This window comes from Crocuta crocuta, unplaced genomic scaffold (genome assembly GCF_008692635.1).
Source record: "Crocuta crocuta isolate KB4526 unplaced genomic scaffold, BGI_CrCroc_1.0 scaffold55, whole genome shotgun sequence".
NCBI lineage: Eukaryota > Metazoa > Chordata > Mammalia > Carnivora > Hyaenidae > Crocuta > Crocuta crocuta.
The window spans coordinates 2,401,777-2,421,730 of record NW_027530512.1 but is presented as its reverse complement, the minus strand read 5'-3'; the positions used below and the strand labels follow the sequence as shown (position 1 = coordinate 2,421,730).

General features: G+C 39.9%; 1 protein-coding gene across 1 annotated transcript in view; it reads right to left on the bottom strand.

Moving 5' to 3' along the window:
* Positions 1-19,954, bottom strand: part of VTI1B (vesicle transport through interaction with t-SNAREs 1B) — a 28,853-nt gene extending 8,899 nt beyond the window's left edge. Inside the window, exon 1 of the mRNA XM_077767120.1 lies at positions 19,724-19,954. Within this exon, the coding sequence (XP_077623246.1) occupies positions 19,724-19,838 (115 nt within the window). The 5' untranslated portion in view covers positions 19,839-19,954. The remainder of the gene's footprint in view (positions 1-19,723) is intronic.

The following is a 19,954-nucleotide window of genomic DNA, read 5'->3' as shown; positions in this document are numbered from 1 at the left end:
GAAACACTATAGGTCTAAGTTAATTTCTGTCAATCTATTTTTCCCTAGAGGGATCAGGCACACCTTCATCAACAAGAATGTTTAACAATACGGATTTTCTGAAATCCTCCCCACGTTTACCTCCACTGTGAAACATTTCTCTGTATTAACCTTTAATACACTGCTTTTCTGCAAAACAAATTCAAAACTCACCTATTCTGCTTGCTGGGGAGACTGCATGGTACGTTACATATCTCTCAGCCATATCCACTGGCGGTGGTATGTAAAATGATGCAAACACTACTGACTCACACAGTGATAAAGTCCTTCCCTTTACAATTCTCTTTCAATCTTTTGCATCGTGTCATTTTGGTGCTAGTATGTCTCTAATACCTAAAAATTACTAATCTCTTTTAACAAAAATAGAACAGGCTTCAGCTTCCAACTAGTAACATTTAACTAAACCAGCATTGTTTTGCCTGGACTTTATTTTTCAGATCATTTAAATAAGTGTCCAAGATTTTCCACTTAACAGATATATCTATCATTCCATCCAAAAAAAGTGCAATATAGGGGCACCTGGGTGGCTCACTCAGTTAAGCATCTGACTTCAGCTCAGGTCATGATCTCACCATTTGTTGTTTGACCCCTGCATTGGGTGAGCCCCACTTCTCTCTCTCTGCTCCTCACTCATTTGCATATCCCCCTCAAAAAAACAAAAACAGTGCAATACACATTCTTTTCAGATGTACATGGAATATTCTCCAGGATATTATTAGGCCACAAAACAAATCTCAATACATTTAAAAAAGACCAAAATTGGGGCGCCTGGGTGGCTCAGTCGGTTAAGCGTCCAACTTCGGCTCAGGTCATGATCTTACGGTTCGAGGGTTCGAGCCCCACGTCAGGTTCTGTGCTGACGGCTAGCTCAGAGCCTGGAGACTGCTTCAGATTCTGTGTCTCCCCGTCTGACCCTTCCCTGCTCACGCGCCTCTCCCTCTCTCTCCCTCTCTCTCTCTCGCTCTCTCTCTCTCTGAAATAAATAAAACATTTAAAAAAAATTTATAAAGACCAAAATTATATCATGCTTTTTTTCCATCAACGTTACAAAACTAGATATCAATCCCAGAATAAATCTGGAAAGAATATAAATATATATGGAGGCTAAATAACATGCTACTAAATACATGGGTCAACCAAGAAATCAAAGAGGATATAAAAAAAATACATGGAGACACCACAAGTCTTGGCAAGGCTGTGGAGAAAAAGGAACCCTTTGGTGGTGGGAATGCAAACTGGTTCAGCCACTGTGGGAAATCATATAGAGAGTCCTCAAAAAGATAAAAATAGAACTCCCCTACATCTAGTAAACCCACTACTGGGTATTTGCCCAAAGAAAACAGAAGCACTAATTCAAACAGATAAATGCACCTGTATGTTCACTGCAGCATTATTTATACTAGCCAAGAAACATGGAAACAATCCAAGTGTCTACCCACAGATGAATGGATAAAACGATCACACACATACACACACGAATATTACTTAGCCATAAAAAAGAATGAGTTTTTGGGGCACCTGGGTGGCTCAGTTGGTTAAGTGTCCAACTTCGGCTCAGGTCATGATCTCACAGTTCGTGGGTTCAAGCCCTGNTGCTCATGTTGGATATAAGCCTACTGGTATTGACCAGGCCTCACTATATTCCATATCAAACCCATATTTTGAATACAGATACCTCATAAGGAAAAGCATATTCCTTATGCTTTTTTTCATCCAAAGAAATTTTGAATGAAAGCTCTATGGGGAAAATTGTCAAAAGGCTCTTCCTATGGGCCTTGCAGATCTGAGACTTAGGGGGTTAAGAACACAAGAATTACAATTGAGCCTAGCCCTGAGACCAAGGGCCTATTTTGGGGTTAAGAGCAAAACATAGTTACCACATAGATCTTTGCTAATTGGTGAAACATAACAGTCCCTTCCTCAAGGCCTACTTTCCACAAACACCCTCTCTTACATTGGCAGCTGGGATGAGGATAGATAACAGTAGCTAAAACATAACCCAGGGGCAAAAGACTGACCCATTCAGGGTCCCCATGTTAGTCTCCACAAACAAACCAATTCAGAAACATTCATCCTCTTGAGAGCCAGACAAAATACTTCTAACTTATCTATATACAATTTGACCTATATGTTATCCTATTTTTCACTAAGAACATTCTGTTATTTCCTTGGTCGGAATAATTCTACTATTGTTATCACAAAAGACTTCCCATTGTAAGAAATTCCTTTCTATGACTTCATCTTGTTGCTGAACCTTTAAATAAAGACACAAAAACCAACAGGACAGAGATGCTTGCCTGGTGATCAGAAACAATCTCCGGGGCTCTCTCAATTTCTCTCTCTCACCGACACCGTCCGTCCTTCAGGGACCCCTGGACCTGCCGGAGCCAGCTCGGCCTCCGGCAGGCTTTTTTATGGGGCTCCTGTGTGGCTCAGTCGATTAATCATCCAACTTTGGCTCAGGTTATAATCACATGGTTCACGGGTTCAAGCCCCACGTCTGGCTCTGTGCTGACAGCTCGGAGCTTGTAGCCTGCTTCAGATTCTGGGTCTCCCTCTCTCTCCCCTCCCCCACTCACATGCTCGTTCACTCTCTCTCTCAAACATTAAAAAAAAAAAAGAATGAAATCTTGCCATTTGCAACAACATGGATAGATCTAGAGAGTATAATGCTAAGTGAAATGTGTCAGAGAAAGAAAATACCATATGATTTCACTCATATGTGGAACTTATGAAACAAACAAAAAAATAGGAAAAAGCAAAACAGATGCTAAATATAGAGAACAAGCTAAACATTTCCAGAAGGAGGCAAGAGGGGGATTAGGTAAAATAGGTAAAGGAGATTAAGAGTACACACCATGATGAGCACTGAGTAATGTACAGAATTACTGAATCATATTATTGTACACCTGAAACTAATATAACACTGTATGTTAATTATACTGGAATTAAAAAAAAATACATGGAAACAAATGAAGCACAATAATCCAAAACTGTTAGGATGCAGCAAAAGCTGTTCGAAGACATAAGTTTATAGTAATACACACCCATCTCAAGAAACAAGAAAATTCTCAAAGAAATAACCTAACATTACACCTAAAGGAGGCAGGAAAAGAACAAAACCCAAAGCCAGTAGAAGAAAGGAAATAATAAAGATTAGCACAGAAATAAATACAGGCAAACAAAAGCAAAACCCCTACAACAATAGAGTGCCTTACACCTCAAGGAGCTAGAAAAAGAATAAACAAAACCTAAAACCAACAGAAGCAAGTAAATAATAAAGATCTGAGAAGAAATAAATGATAGAGAAACAAAAGTCATTAGAATAGATCGATTAAACTAGGAGCTCGTTCTTTGAAAAAAAATCAACAAAACTCATAAACGTCTAGCCAGACTTATCAACAAAAAAGAAAGTACTCAAATAAATAAAATCACAAATGAGAGAAGAGAAATAACACCACAGATATACAATTATGAGATTACCAAGAACTACATGCTGGGACACCTGCTTAGCTCAGTCGGTTGAGCATCTGATTCTTGATTTTGGCTCAGGTCATGATCTCACAGTTGCAGGATCAAGTCCTGCATCAGGTTTCTTTCTGAGCATGTACCCTGTCTGGGATTCTCTCTCTGTCTCCCTCTCTCTCGGCCCCTCTCCTGCTCATGTGCGCATGTGTGCATGCTCTCTCTGTCTCAAAAATAAATAGACAACAAAAAACAACTATATGCCAACAAACTGGAAAACCTAGAAGAAATGGATAAAGTCTGAGAAACATAAATTACCAAAACTGAAACAAGAAGACACAGAAAATGTGAACAGATTACCAGCAAAGAAACTGAATCTGTAATAAATAAACTCTCAACAAAATCCAAAATCAGATAGCTTCCCAGGTGAATTCTACCTAACATTTAAAAAATAGTTAATACCGGGGTGCCTGGGTGGCTTAGTCGGTTAAGCGTCCGACTTTCGCTTAGGTCATGATCTCGCGGTTCGTGGGTTCCAGCCCCGCGTCGGGCTCTGTGCTGACTGCCAGCTCAGAGCCTGGAGCCTATTTCAGAGTCTGTATCTCCCTCTCTCTCTGACCCTCCCCTGCTCACGCTGTCTCCCTTTCTCTCTCCTAGAAATAAATAAAAATATAAAAAAAAATAGTTAATACCTATTCTTCTCAAACTATTCCAAAATTTAGAAAAGGAAGGAAAACTTCCAAAATCCATTCTATGAGGCCAGCATTAACGTGATATCGAAACCAGATAAAGACACAACAACAACAAAAAAGAACTATAAGCCAGTCTCTCTGATGAACACAGATACAAAAATCCTCAACAAAATACTAGTAAACTGGTGTAGCCACTGAGGAGAACGGTACAGAGGTTCCTCAAAAATTTAAAAATAGAGGGGCGCCTGGGTGGCTTAGTCAGTTAAGCGTCCGACTTTCGCTTAGGTCATGATCTCGCGGTTCGTGGGTTCGAGCCCCGTGTTGGGCTCTGTGCTGACTGCCAGCTCAGAGCCTGGAGCCTGTTTCAGAGTCTGTGATTCCCTCTCTCTCTGACCCTCCCCTGTTCACGCTGTCTCTCTCTCTCTCTCCTAGAAATAAATAAAACATTAAAAAATTTTTTAAAAAAATTTAAAAATAGAATTACCATGTGATATGATCCAGTAATGATATGATCCAATAATTTCACTATGGGGTATTTACCTAAAGAAAACAAAAACGCTAATTTGAAAAGATATATGCACCCTTAACGTTTACTGCGCATTACTTACGATAACTAAGATATGGAAGCAACCTAAGTGTCCATCCACAGATAAATGCATTAAGAAGACGTGGAGCGGGGGGGCGCCTGGGTAACTGAGTAGGTTGAGCGTCTAACTTTGGCTCAGCTCATGATCTCACAGATTGTGGGTTCGAGCGCTGCGTTGGGCTCTGTGCTGACAGCTCAGGGCCTGGAGCCTGCTTCCGATTCTGTCTCCCTCTCTCTCTGCCCCTCCCTGGCTCATGATCTGTCTCTGTCTCTCAAAAATAAATAAATGTTAAAAAAAATTAAAAAGAAAAAAAGAAGATGTGGAGGAGTGTGTGTGTGTGTGTGTGTGTGTGTATAAAGTGAAATATTATTCATCCATTTAAAAAAAGATTGAGATCGGGGCGCCTGGGTGGCTTAGTCGGGTAAGCGTCCGACTTTCACTTAGGTCATGATCTCGAGGTTCGTGGGTTCGAGTCCTGTGCGTCGGGCTCTGTGCTGACTGCCAGCTCAGAGCCTGGAGCCTATTTCGGAGTCTGTGTCTCCCTCTCTCTCTGACCCTCCCCTGCTCAAGCTGTCTCTCTCTCTCTGTCTCCTAGAAATAAATAAAAATAAAAAATAAATAAAATGTTAAAAAAAAAAAGATTGCGATCTTACCATCTGCAACAAGATGGAAGGATCTAGAGGGTATGTTTTTTTGTTGTTTTTTTTTTTTAACTTTTTTAAAAGTTTATTTTCTTTCTTTTCTTTTTCTTTTTTTTTACAAACAGTTTATTGTCAAGTTGGTTTCCATGTAACACCCAGTGCTCATCCTCACAAGTGCACCCCTCTGTGCCCATCCCTAGAGGGTATAATGTTAAGTGAAATAAGTCAGACAACAAAAGACAAATTACCATACAATTTCACTCAGTTTTTGGAATTTAAGAAACAAAACAAATGAACAAAAATAAAAAGAGACCAAAAAAAAGAGACTCTTTTTTTCTAAATGTTGATTTATTTCAGAAGAGAGTGTGTACGTGTGCACACAACAAGGGAGAGGCAGAGAGAAAGGGAGAGAGACAATCCCAAGCAGATGTGGGAGATGTGGGGCTTGATCTCATGAACTGAGATCATGGACTGAGCTGAAATCAAGAATCAGACACTTCATCAAATGAGCCACTCAGGCGTCCCCCAAAAAACCAGATTCTTAAATACGGAGAACAAACTGATGGCTGCCAGATGGGAAGTGGATATGGGGATGGGAGAGATATATAAAGGGGATTAAGAAGTATCCTTTTCTTTTTTTTTTTTAATGTTTTATTTATTCCTGAGAGAGAGAGAGAGAGACAGCGTGAGAAGGGGAGGGCTAGAGAGGGGAAGTACGCTTTTTTTGATGAGCACTAAATAATGTATTGAACTACTGAACCGTTATATTGTACACGTGAAACTAATATGACATTGTATGTTAATTATGCCTCAAAAAAAGCCAAAATAAAAATAAATTTTAAGGGGCGCCTGGGTGGCTTAGTCGGTTAAGCGTCCGACTTTCGCTTAGGTCATGATCTCGCGGTTTGTGGGTTCGAGCCCCGCGTCGGGCTCTGTGCTGACTGCCAGCTCAGAGCCTGGAGCCTGTTTCAGTCTGTGACTCCCTCTCTCTCTGACCCTCCCCTGCTCACGCTGTCTCTCTCTCTCTCCTAGAAATAAATAAAACATTAAAAAAAAAAAAAAAATTTTAAAAGACTAAGATAAGTAGCAATGCTGGAGAATTGAAACTTACATAGAATAAACAATCAGATACTTCAAACTAAAAAAAAAAAGATTTTTGGGGTGCCTGGGTGGCTCAGTCAGTTAAGCCCTACTTATATGAAACTTGATTTCTAAAACTATATGGGTCCAAATGAATGTTCTCCCTGAAATTCTACACATAACCTACCTATTACCACAAAGTAACCACTGCTTACATTGCTGTTTTGAGCTCATCTTTTGAAATTACCTTCACAATCTGGGGATACAGTCTTTTTTTTTTTTTTAATTTGGTAAAATTTACATAACAAACGTTACCATTTTGACCATTTAAAAAATTTTTTTAAGCTTAATATTTATTTTGAGAGAGAGAGCACAAGCACATGAGCCAGGAAGGGGCAGAGGGAGGGCAGGAGAGAGAGAATCCCAACCAGGCTTTGTGCTGTCAGCAAACTGCGAGATCATGACCTGAGCCAAAATCAAGAGTTGGACACTTAACCAACTGAGCCACCCAGGCACTCCTTGACTTTTTTTAAGTATACAGCTAAATGGCAATAAGTACATTCACATTGTTGTACAACTATCACCACTACCCAATCTCCAGAAACTTTTCACCACCCCAAACTGAAACTCACACCCAATGAACACTAATTCTCCACCTCCTACCCATCCCCCCCAGACTCTCGTAACCACCATTTTACTTCTGCATCTATGAATCTGACTAATCTAGGTATCTCCTAAAAAAGGAATCATAAAATAGTTGTCCTTTCATGCCTGGCTTATTTCATGCCTGGCTTATTTCACTTACCATAGATCCTCAAAGTTTACCCATGTCGCAGCATGTGTATGGGGACATGGTCTTTTAAAGCTACATTATTTTCCATTCACTGTGACTCCTAAATACAAGCCAGCACTTCATCAGCTAAAGGAAGAACAACTTTTTCCAATGCCAAAGAAATAAGCTGGGCTTATGGAGGGATGGCATGTGGGTATTATTCAACATGCTGTCCTCAGATTTTCTGGCCTAATTTTCTTTACTCTGTTTTTCATCTTAAGCCTTCACATTTGAACCCAAACCCATGTAAGATATACTTCTGTAATGCTTTATACAGATTTACATTTTGTTAACAGCATCTAGCATGTCAAGTCGTCTGCTGCTTTTTAAGTCATCATAAACCATCTGGATGTGTACGTTGTATACTCTCAACTGGAAATCAAGCTGCTCCAGAACAGGGAAATTTGCTTTTTTTTTTTTTTAAGTCCCATAACTTCTAGAACTTTAAACCTTGTAGGGTGCTTAGATATTGCTATTGCCTGCAAAAGTAAACAACAATGCACCCTTTAGTATGCCTCCTAAATTGTTAAGTGACATTCCGTTCATATACACAAGACACTCCAGGTGAACCATTTCTCACTCTACACTGCTCACAAATGAAGCTTTGTTGCTGTTTTAAATAGGAAGAAGTTCAGCCATGGCAAATGGTCTGCATCTTGACCATCCATGATGTAACTGAAGTAAGCACAAAAGCACCTGTCACTATCCCTGAATAGGCTGTTTCCAGCCACCAGCAGTGAAATATTATCTGAGATCAAGAATGGCTACTTCCATGGAGAAGTATCATATTACTCTGTAATAAGCTGTTGCTGAGTGTCACCACTTCTCTGAATAGGCACATCTCCAAACTCAAGCACACTCACTTCTGATCCAAGGCATACAATCTGTTAAAGACATGAAAATCTGCATCCTTTTTGAGAGAGAGAGAGAGCATGAGTGGGGGAAGGACAGAGAGAGGGAGACACAGAATCAGAAGCAGGCTTCAGGCTCTGAGCTGTCAGCACAGAGCCAGACACAGGGCTTGAACCAGTGAACCACGAGATCATGACCTGAGCTGAAGCCAGAGGCTTAACTGACCGAGCTGACCAGGCCCCCTGAAAATCTGCATTCTTAAGAGGCAAACTCTAGAATGATTCAAAGAAAGTGGTTACATAAATAAGAGTAAGGGGCAAAGAGGTAGCTCAAAGAATACGGATTCTTTCACTAACTTCTTTCTCTCCATGATTCTGTTATGCTCGGTCTTTCCGTAACTGGGATACACCCATTCTTTACCTAATTTCGTAAGACATACTTTCTCCTAGGAGTTCTCTACAGCTTATATACTTTTAAAAGAAATATGCTCCTTTTGAAAACAATTTTAAGACTTTCACCACATTATGAGATCCTTTACAGAATCCTAAGGCTAAAAAAAAAAAAAAGCCTTTGAAATTCTCCCTTCTGATGATGAAGCCAAGGAGGGAGACATTTAAAGGCTCAAAAGAGGCTGAACCCAACTGAGAGGTATCAGTAGGTGCTTCTTTATGCTCTAGTCTCAGAATTGTGAAACCAATGAATGTTAGAGTGGAAATGGACCTCAGAGATCATCTAGCCTAGCCTTATCATTTTACAGTTGAGGAAACTAGAGCCTGGAGAAACTGCCTTTCCCAAGGTCACAGGAGGAGCAAATATGTGGCAATACTAGTTGTAGCATGCAAGTCTCCGGACTCTCAGTCCAAGGCTTTTGTACATTATATGCACTGAGGGGCATTTTCATGCTCTGTGGATATAGACTTCAGCAACAGGTAAAACTTGTTGAAACTTTGTTTTTTTAAGGAATTAGAGTTAACACTACAATTAACTACAAAATTGCAGGACTGCATACTAGGTAGAATGGGCACCAAAACCAAGAGTGACCATTCAAAACACTATCCCCAACCCCACATGGCTTACCTAAATCAGTCACATGTAAGTGACTTCCTGAAACTCATGGACTGGTACACTGGGTGGATGGCAGCACCATGAAAGAGCCAGCTCTGAAAGACTAGAGAAAGCCTACCTTAATGTTCAACCACGGCAGCAGCCGCTCTTCCTTATAGGTGGTTTTATTTACCAACCCAAGAATGACTACCTTGACCCATTAGAGCTGTGGAAATAACTTCAGTTTCACCAGGATCATGTAGTTAATTTGCTTTTGGTGCCCCACCGTGGCACTTCTAGGAACTACACCCTCTATTTGTAACCTATGATAGTTTACCTGATCTCACACCATATAGGAGGTAAAAGTACAGGCATACCTTGGAGATATTGCATGTTTGGTTCCAGACCATCACAATGAGGAACACAATAAAGCAAGGCAAACAAATTTTTGGTTTTTCTGTGCATATAAAAGTTATGCTCACGCTATACTGTAGTCTATTAAAGTCTGCGATAGCATTATGTCTAAAAAAATGTATACAATTTAAAAATAGTTTATGGAAAGTGTTTTACTGTGAAAAATGCTAACTATCATCTGAAGTTGAGTGAGTCATAATCTTTTCGCTGGTAGAGGGTCTTGTCTTGATGTTGATGGCTGCTGACTGATCAGGGTGGCTGTGGCAACTTCTTAATATAAGACAACAATGAAGTTTCCTGCATTGATGGACTTTTCCTTTCATGAACAATTTCTCTGTAGCATGTAAAGCTGTTTGATAGCATTTTACCCAGAATTCTTTCAAAAATGGAGCCAATCCTCTCAAATCCCAAACTGCTTTATCAACTAAGTTCATGTAATATACTAAATCCTTTGTCATTTTAACAACCTTCACAGCATCTTCACCAGGAGTAGATTCTATCAAGAAACCACTTTCTTTGTTCATCTTTAAGAAGCAACTCCTCATCAGTTAAAAGTTTTTATCCTGAGATTAAAACAATTCAGTCACATCTTCAGGCTCCACTTTTAATTCTAGTTCTGCAATTTCTACCATATCTGCAGTGACTTCCTCCACTGAAGTCTTGAACCCCTCAAAATCATCCAGGAGGGTTGGAATCGATTTCTTCAAAACTCCCATTAAAGTGGATATTTTGCCCTCTTTCCTTGAATCATCAATTTTTTTAATGACACCTAGAATGGTGAATCCTTTCCAGAAGGTTTTCAATTTACTATGCTCAGATCTGTCAGAGCAATCATAATCTTTGGCAGCTATAGCCTTATGGCATGTATTTCTTAGATAATAAGACTTGAAAGTCAAAATTACTTCTTGATTCATGGAATGCAGAATGGATGCTGTGTTAGCAGGCATGAAACTTACTGTACATCTCCATGACACTGTGCCTGGCTGCCCACATACACTATCTGTGAGTAGTAATATTTTGTGAGCAGTCCATTTTTTGTTTGTTTGTTTGTTTTTTAAATTTTTTTTTTAATGTTTTATTTATTTCTAGGAGAGAGAGAGACAGCGTGAGCAGGGGAGGGTCAGAGAGAGAGGGAGTCACAGACTGAAACAGGCTCCAGGCTCTGAGCTGGCAGTCAGCACAGAGCCCGAAGCGGGGCTCGAACCCACGAACCGCGAGATCATGACCTAAGCGAAAGTCGGACGCTTAACCGACTAAGCCACCCAGGCGCCCCAAGCAGTCCATTTTTTGAAGCAGTAGGTTGCAACAGTGGGCTTACAATATTCAATAAACCATGTTGTAAACAGGTGTACTGTTACCTAGGCTTGGTTGGTCCATTTATAGAGCACAAGCAGAGTAGATTTACCATAGTTCTTAGGATTTTTGGAATGGTCCAGGAGCACTGGCTTCAACGCAAAGTCACAGGCTGCATTAGCCCCTAATAAGAGAGTCAGCCAGTGCTTTGAGGCTTTGAAGCCAGGCATTGACTTCTCTCTAGTTAAGAGAATCCTAGATGGCTGTTTCATCTACATTGAAAATCTCTTGTTTAGTGTAGTCTCCTTCATTAATTATCTTCACTACATCTTCTGGATAACTTGCTGCAGATTTTACATCAGCACCTGGGGCTTCCTTCACCTTGTACTTTTATGTTATGGAGGTGGCTTCTTTCCTTAAAACTCATGAACCAACCTCTGCTAGCTTCAAACTTTTCTTCTACAGCTTCCTCACCTCTCTCAGCCTTGAATTGGAACAGTTAGGACCTTATAGGCTTTGGCTTAAGATAACATTGTGGCTAGTTTAATCTTCTATCCAGACCCCTAAAACCTTCTCCATATCAACAATAATCCTGTTTTACTTGTTTATCATTCGTGTGTTCACTGGAGCAGCACTTTTAATTTCCTTCAAAACCTTTTCCTTTACATTCACAACTTGGCTAATTCTTTGTCACGAGGCCTAGGTTTTGGCCTATCTCAGCTTTCAACATACCTTCCATGCTAAGCTTAATCATTTGAAACTTCTGATTTAAAGTAAGAGACATGCAACTCTTCCTTTCACTTGATCACTAAAAGGCCAGTATAGGGTTATTAATTGGCCTAATTTCAGTCTGAAGTATTGTGAGAATGTGACAGACATGAAGTTGAGCAAATGCTGTTGGAAAATGGTGCTAATAAATTTGTTCAACACAAATTGTGGGGCTTTCAATTTGTAAAAAACACAGTATTTGAAAAGCAAAATAAAGTGAAGTGTAATAAAGTGCAATAAAACAAGATATGCCTGTGTCAGATCCCTCTAAGCCTGTTTCTTTATAAGGTTGTCTGAAAAGGTTAAAAGAGATAATACTTAATAAGTACTTAGCAAATGCTAGGCATATTGAAAGTTTCATAAATAGTAACTACCATTTTTTAAAATTTATTTATTTTGAGAGAAAGAGCATGTGTCATGTGCGCACGGGAAGGACAGAGAGAGAGGGAGAGAGAGGGTCGGGGGAGGGAGGGAGAGAGAATCTCAAGCAGGCTCTGCATCGTCAGCACAGAGCCCTATGTGGAACTTGAACTCATGAACTGTGAGATTATGATCCGAGCCAAAATCAAGAGTCAGACGTTTTACTGACTGAGCCACCCAGGGGTCCCACTACCACTGTTTTTAAAATTAAATCCTTAGGTAGAAAGAACTAAGAGCAAAACCAAAATTCACCAAAGAATATGTGTTAGAAAAATTAAAACTGTGCAGTCAATAAGTAATTGGTGTCTACCAACCAGCTGCATATGATTCTATATTCTCTATTTATAGTCTATAGTGACTATTTTTGCTGGTTTCCAAAATAATGGGGTCTCACGGACATGTTGAAATTTGAGTGAATTAAAAAAAAAAAGAAATTTGAGTGAATTAAAATGGAAGCTTTTCAGTAATTTTATAACACTCATTAATACATTTGGAGCTGCCTTCAGGTGCTACAAAACCCAAACTAGAACCTGACTACAGACACTTCCTGTATTATCTAATAATAACTTACAGCATTCTGAGGTATTTGGAGAGACCTCATCATATGCCACAAAACTAAGACTAGACATTATGGCATACTTAACATATTAAGTAATTATATATTAATACAAAGAAATTATGTACCTACTTAATATAATATAAAATGGAATAATAATTATCACATATGCTAACAGATTATCACTGCCATACAAACTTCCTAAGGGACATATTTCATCTGTTTTCCCATTCTTTGTTTTAACAGATGTAGACATCCATTTTACAAGTGATGAAAATATATATAAATAAAAATAAAATTACACTCAGNCGAAAGTCGGACGCTTAACCGGCTAAGCCACCCAGGCGCCCCTAATTACACTCAGTTTTAATAGCCAATCATATATTATAAGTTTTTCCACAACAATTCATAATATATATGAGGCATTGTTCTAGGTTTTTTAGGATACATAATAAACAAAACAGACAAGATATAGAGCTTATAATAGAAGAGGGAATACTTCTAAACTTTTAAGCATTACGACGATGCCAAAACCAGACAAAGGCATCACAAGAAAGAAAATTAAGAATATCCCTGGGTGCCTGGGTGGCTCAGTTGTTAAGCATCTGATTTCGGCTCAGGTCATGATCTCAAGGTTCATGAGTTCGAGTCCCACATTGGGTGAGCTTCAGCACCAGTTTCAGTTAAGCTTCAGCCCCACTTCTGGTGAGCTTGTGCCCCACTTCAGGTGAGCACAACCCCACTTCAGGTAAGTCCCGCTTCTCTCTCTCTCTCTTACTCCCTTCCTCTCGCTCTCTCTGCCCCTCCCTCACTTGTGCCCCCTCTCTCTCAAAACAAACAAAAAAAGAATATCCCTGATGAACACGGATGCAAAAAACCTCAACAAAATTATTAGCAAACTGAATTCAGTGACACATTAAAGGATCATACATGATGATCAAGTAGGATTTACTCCAGGGGTGCAAGAATGGTTCAGTATCCACAAATCAACATGATACACCACATTAATAACATGAAGGGTAAAAATGCATAAAAAGCATTTGACAAAATTGAACATCCATTTATGATACAAAATCTCAACAAACTGGATATAGAGAGAACACACTTCAGCAAAATAAAGGTCATATGTGACAAGCCCACAGCTACTCCTCCTCACTGGTGAAGAGCTCAAAGCATTTCCTCTAAGATCGTGAATAAGGATGGCCTACTGCCACCATTTTTATGCAACACAGTATTGGAAGCAAAACAATTAGGCACAAAAAGGAAATGAAAAGCATTCAAAATTGGAAAGGAAGAAGTAAATTCTGTCCCTATTTGCAGACGGCATATTATACATAGAAACCCTACAGACTCTGCCAAAAAACTTAGATTTAATAAACAAATTCAGTAAAGTTGCAGTATACAAAATCAACATACAAAAACCAATAACTCTCTATACACTAATAATGAACTATCAGGAGAAATTAAGAAATAATGCCATTTACAATTGCAAAAAAGGATAAACACTAAACTTAACCAAGGAGGTTAAAGACATGTACACTGAAAACACAAGACACTGATGAAAGAAACTGAAGATACAAATAAATGAAAAGATATTCCATGCACATGGACTGGAAAAATTGGTACTGATAAAAGGTCTATACTATACCTAAAGCAATCTACAGACTCTGCAGTCCTTATTGAAATTCCAATGGCATTTTCCACAGAAATTAAACGATCAATCCAAACATCTGCATGGAACCGCAAAAGACCCCCATTAGAACAAAGCTGGAAGTAGTAGGTCCCCAGGTTACCCACAACTTCCAACCAATTTGGCTACAAACTGAAGGTTCTTATGACCTCTCCTCAGGTTCAATTAACTTGTTGGAGTGGCTCACAGAATTCAGGGAAACTTGAATTATATTTACTTACTTACATTTACCAACTTATTAAGAGTTCTGATAAAGAATACAGTTGAAGAGCCAGATGAAGAGATACACAGGGTGAGGTGTGGGGTGTCCTGAGCACAGAAGCTTCTGTCCCTATGGAGCTGGGGTACATCACGTTCCACATATGGGTCTATTCACCCACCTGGAAACTCTCTAAACCCTATATACTAGTGAGATTTTATGGCGGCTTCTTCATATAGGCATGATCAATTAATTATTAACCTTCATTTTCAACTCTTCTTTCCTCTCTGGAGAACAAGAGGTAGGGCTGATAATCCAAGCTTCTAATCACAGGTTGGTCTTTCTGGTGACCAGTCCCCACACAGTACCCCACCCAGTGTCACCTCATTAGAACAAAAGATGCTCCTAGTGTTCTCATCACTTAGGGAATTACAAAGATTTTAGAAGCTGTGTGTCAGGAACCAGGAGCAGATACACACACACACACACACACACACACACACACACTCACTTCCATTACCTCACGGGAAATGACAATCTCTTCAACAAATAGTTTTGGGAAAACTTGACAGAAAAATGCAAGAGAATGGAAATGAATCACTATCTTACACTATATACAAAAATTAACTCCAATGGAATCAAAGACTTGAATGTAAGATCTGAAACCATAAAATTCCTAGCAGAAAACACAGAGTTCTTTTACATCAGTCTTGGTGATGATTTTTTGGACTTGACACCAAATCTTTACCAAAAGTAAAGATAACAAAAGTAAAAAATAGCAAGTGGGGACTATATCAAACTAAAAAGCTTTTGCACAACAGAGAAAACCATCAACAAAATGAAAAGGCAGTTTACCAAATGAGAGAAAATATTTGCAAATCATGTATCTGATAAGGGATTAATACCCAAGATAGATAAAGAATTCATACAACTCAGTAGCAAAAAACCCAAACAATCTGATTTATAAAAAAAAAAAAAAAGGGCAGAAGATCTGAATAGACATCTTTCCAAGGAAGACATACAGATGGCCAACAGGTATAAAGAAAAGGTACTCAACATTACTGATCATCAGGGAAATGCAAATCAATTCACAATGAGATATTACCTCATACCTGTTAGAAAGGCAATTATCAAAAGACAAGAAGTAATACCCATTGAGAAAGATGTGGAGAAAATATAGAGCTTATGTTTTGCTCGGTTGCTTTTAAAATTGACGTGCATCAGAAACACCCTAGATGAATGTTAAAATAGACTGTAATGACAGTTAATAACTCTCTAAATCTTGGGTAGAGTCCAATAATTTGCATTTCTAATGAATTCCCTGATGATGCTGACACTGGCAGTTCAGGGACCAAACTTTGAAAACCACTGTTCTAGTGAAAGGAAGACAAATACTATACTATAAACATCAGAAATATATAAAAGTGTCAAGTACATTAGAAGGTAAGTGCTCTGAGAAAAAAGCGAAAGTAGGGCAAGATAAGAGCTGCATACAAAGCCGGTATTCTTATGTTTTATTTTTAAAAAATCTCCAATTTCCCATATAATAGTAAGAATGGCTAATGTTCTTGTCAAACAATATTCTAAGGGCTTTACATATATTAACTAATTTAATCCTACAAACCCCCTATGAAGTAAATACTACCATTTGCCCCATTTTGCAGGGAGAAACTTGTTAGGTTGAAGTAAGCTGTCCAAGGTCACACAGCTACTAAGAGATGGATCCAGGATGTGAGCCCAGCCAGTCTGGCTCTAGAATCCTTGCTGTTTACTTAGAATTACTAGAATTACTTGCTGTTGCTGTTTACTGACTCTCAATTCACAGATCTTCATTGTTATTTCTTTTTTTTTATATATTTATTTTTGAGAAAGAGAGAGAGTACAAGCAGGGGAGGGGCCAAAGCAGTCTCCAGGCTCCAAGCTCTCAGCACAGAACTGCACTCGAACCCATGAACTGTGAGATCATGACCTGAGCTTAACCAACTGAGTCACCCAGGTGCCCCATTAATGTTATTTTTAGTGGCAGGAGAAGAACTATCTTGTCAGGCTAGACTGGACATACATTATGATCTCTATTCTATAAGCACACTTGATGCTTTCTTCCATCTACGACCCGAACAAGCCTGCATCTACCCTTAAGTTTATCATTCACTCAAATGACCAAGTGAGAAAATGCAGACACCCTTGAATCTTTCTCTCACTCCGCATGTCCCAATCTTAATTTCTGTCTCAGAAATTGGAGTTAGGACTCTCTAGATTCCCATGTTACCCAGACAATTACCATAAAGGCTCCTAATATGGTTTCCTATATCCAGATTCTGATGTCTCTCTTTCATCCTCCACTCAGCCACCGGCATTCCTCTTCTAAAATAAAATCTGACCATATTAGTCAGCTGCTTAAAATCCTTTACTGATTCTTCGTATCAAGCCCAAATGTCTTAATGGGATATAAAGTCCCTTCACAATCTGGCTGTGTCTCATTTTCCTCATCTACTATTAATCTACCACATAAAGCTCCAGTCATGGTTCTAAGCATTCAATTTTCTGTTCTGTTGTTGCCTCTTCCCACTTCCCCTCTGTCTGGCAAACTCCCACTGGACCCTTTAACACTTAGTTCTCCTTTCTGCTTTCCTCCTCCAACACCCAAGTCAACCTTTTCTTTATGGTCTCAAAACTGTCTTTGGACCAATCACACACTTTGTTGTAAATCTGGTTTCCGTTTAAGGCAAGAACTCAAGAATCTCCTAGGGCCCAGGACCATGATGATTCGTAGTAATTCTGAAATAGTTATTAAAAACTGATCAAGTTCAATTACAGAGCATAAGCTAAATTCAAGAGCTGTGTTATGTACATTACTTAGAACCTAATAATTCACGATGGAAATTAAAGCCCTGGAAAGCTTACGAAGTAATCTCAGAACTAGGAAAATAGGATTCAGAGATAAGAGTGTGTTTGCCCAGCTAAATTCTATTTATTCAACAAACATTTATTGAGCTGTATGAAAAAGTAGTGAACAGAGGTTGAAAGTTGTTGAAATTCTTTAAAAAAATTTTTTTTTAATGTTTATTTTTGAGAGACAGAGAGACAGAGTATGAGTGGGGGAGGGGCAAAGAGAGAGGGAGACACAGAATCCAAAGCAGGCTCTAGGCTCTAAGGTGTCAGCACAGAGCCTGACGCGGGGCTTGAACTCATGGACCATGAGATCATGGCCTGAGCCAAAGTCGGACGTTTAACCGAATGAGTCACCCAGGCACCCCAAAAGTTGTTGAAATTCTTATTATATAACCTATAGATATGGGTACATTGTATTTACTTACCCATTAAACAACTAAGTCCACTACCATCAACTTGTATTAAGAGAATTTTGTGCTTGGTTAGATATTCACATCTTTTTGATTATCTTCTTTGCAGCATTGAGGTCAGAGAGATAATAAAGGCGAATAGAACTCAGTTTTCTATGTTTCAAAATGGAATGCCCGTTTGTACTATTTACCCTTCCAGAAACCACCACTGCAAGATTTAATTCAGCACTGGGCTGAAAAAAATGGTCTATTTTTTTTTTTAATGTTTTATTTATTTCTGAGAGAGAGAAAGAGACAGCGTGAGCAGGGGAGGGTCAGAGAGAGAAGGGAGACACAATCCAAAACAAGCTCCAGGCTCCAAGCTGGCAGTCAGCACACAGCCTGACGCGGGGCTCAAACCCAAGAACCGTGAACCCATGAACCGTGGGATCATGACCTGAGCTGAAGTCGGAGGCTTAACAGACTGAGCCACCCAGACGCCCCATATTTTTCAACCATGTAAATCAGATCCCATCACTCTCTTGCTCAATCCTCTGTCAGTGCATCCCATCAGATTTAGAAAAAGGTACAAATCTTGCACTCTGGTCTACAAGGCCACACGTGATCTAGTCCTAACTCTTTTTACCCTCATCTGCTACCACTGTCTCCTTTGCTCATTTTGGTGGGAAACACTGGCCGCCTTGCTTTTCCTAGAAGAGCTCATTTCTGTTTAAGAACCTTTGCGATGCTTACCAAGCTCATTCTGATTAAGGAGACTTTGAAATACTATTCTTTTCTCTTCACACTCACTTCTCCCAAATTTTCGCATGATGTACTACCTCCAAGTCTCTTTTCAAACGCCATCTTCTCAAAGAGGTTTTTCACAGCCACCCTAGTTAATATTAGAGTTCTCCATTCCTTTGCCCTGCATTATTCTTCTCTTAATATTTCTATATTATCATGGACCCATTAGAACAATGATTTGTAAGTCACCTCACTGCAATAATTTGCAATATTACCAGCATTTAGGAGAGTGCCTGGCACACAGCAGCCTCTCCCAATAAATATGTTAAACATTCTCTGTTTAACATTCTGACCAGTCATTTGATTCATATGACCTCAGAAAACTCACAGAGAAAACACTCAAGCTCTGATCCTTAGTAAAAGCAACAAAATAAAGTCTTATCAGTCTTGCCATCAAGATGTATTTGTTCTGAGTGGCAAAGAACTGTGACAGGTCTTCCTAGAGATTTAACTGGAAAACTAACTCCTCCAGGCAAAGCTTGCAGCAACCTGAATTTTAAAATCAACAGGCAGAAAACAATATAAACAGAAAGTTAGGAAGAGGACCACACTTAAACCCACAATCCTGATTTTTAAAAGCCACCTCCCCCACAAAACCTGATAATTTACCAACCCCAAAGTTACGTTTCCTTTGACTTCTTAGGCCTTTTGGTGCTATGGATCCTTTGTCAATCTGGTGAAAACTATGGACTTCTCTTGAGAATAATGCTCTAAAATTCATAATATATACAGACAGCTACAAAAGAAACCAATTTTACTGAAATACAGGGGCGCAGATTTAAGGTCTCCTACGCTCTTCTCGCCACGGTGAAAATGACAGAAGAAAATTGTGACGGCTACAGGAGGAAGAGAATCCCAAGGAGCCGGCACTCCGAGGTCCACCCCTGAGCACCCTCAAGCGGCAGCAGGGACATTCTGGGCGCCGAGACTCAGCCAACCCTAGGGGGCGTGTCTGACGATGCGCCGCGGAGGGAAAACGGACCCGGTCTGAGAAGAGGGGGGGTCTCGTATTCCCAGAACGCGCAAGGAGCCACGCTCCCCACGGCTCGTCCCACCCTCGCCTCACCTGTCCCTGCTGTCCCCAAGAGACGCTCCGGCACCCCTCGCAGGTCTTCATGGAGGCCGCGGAAGATCTCGTGAAGTTTCTCGAAATGCTCCGAGGAGGCAGCGGAGGTGGCCATGGCGCAGAGCGCGCTCGAGCGGCGGCCACCGAGATTTTGGGCACTGGGGCCGTTCCTGTCCCGGCGGTCAGCCACCCAGTCCCGCAGGCATCACGGCGACCGCCGCCACCACCGCC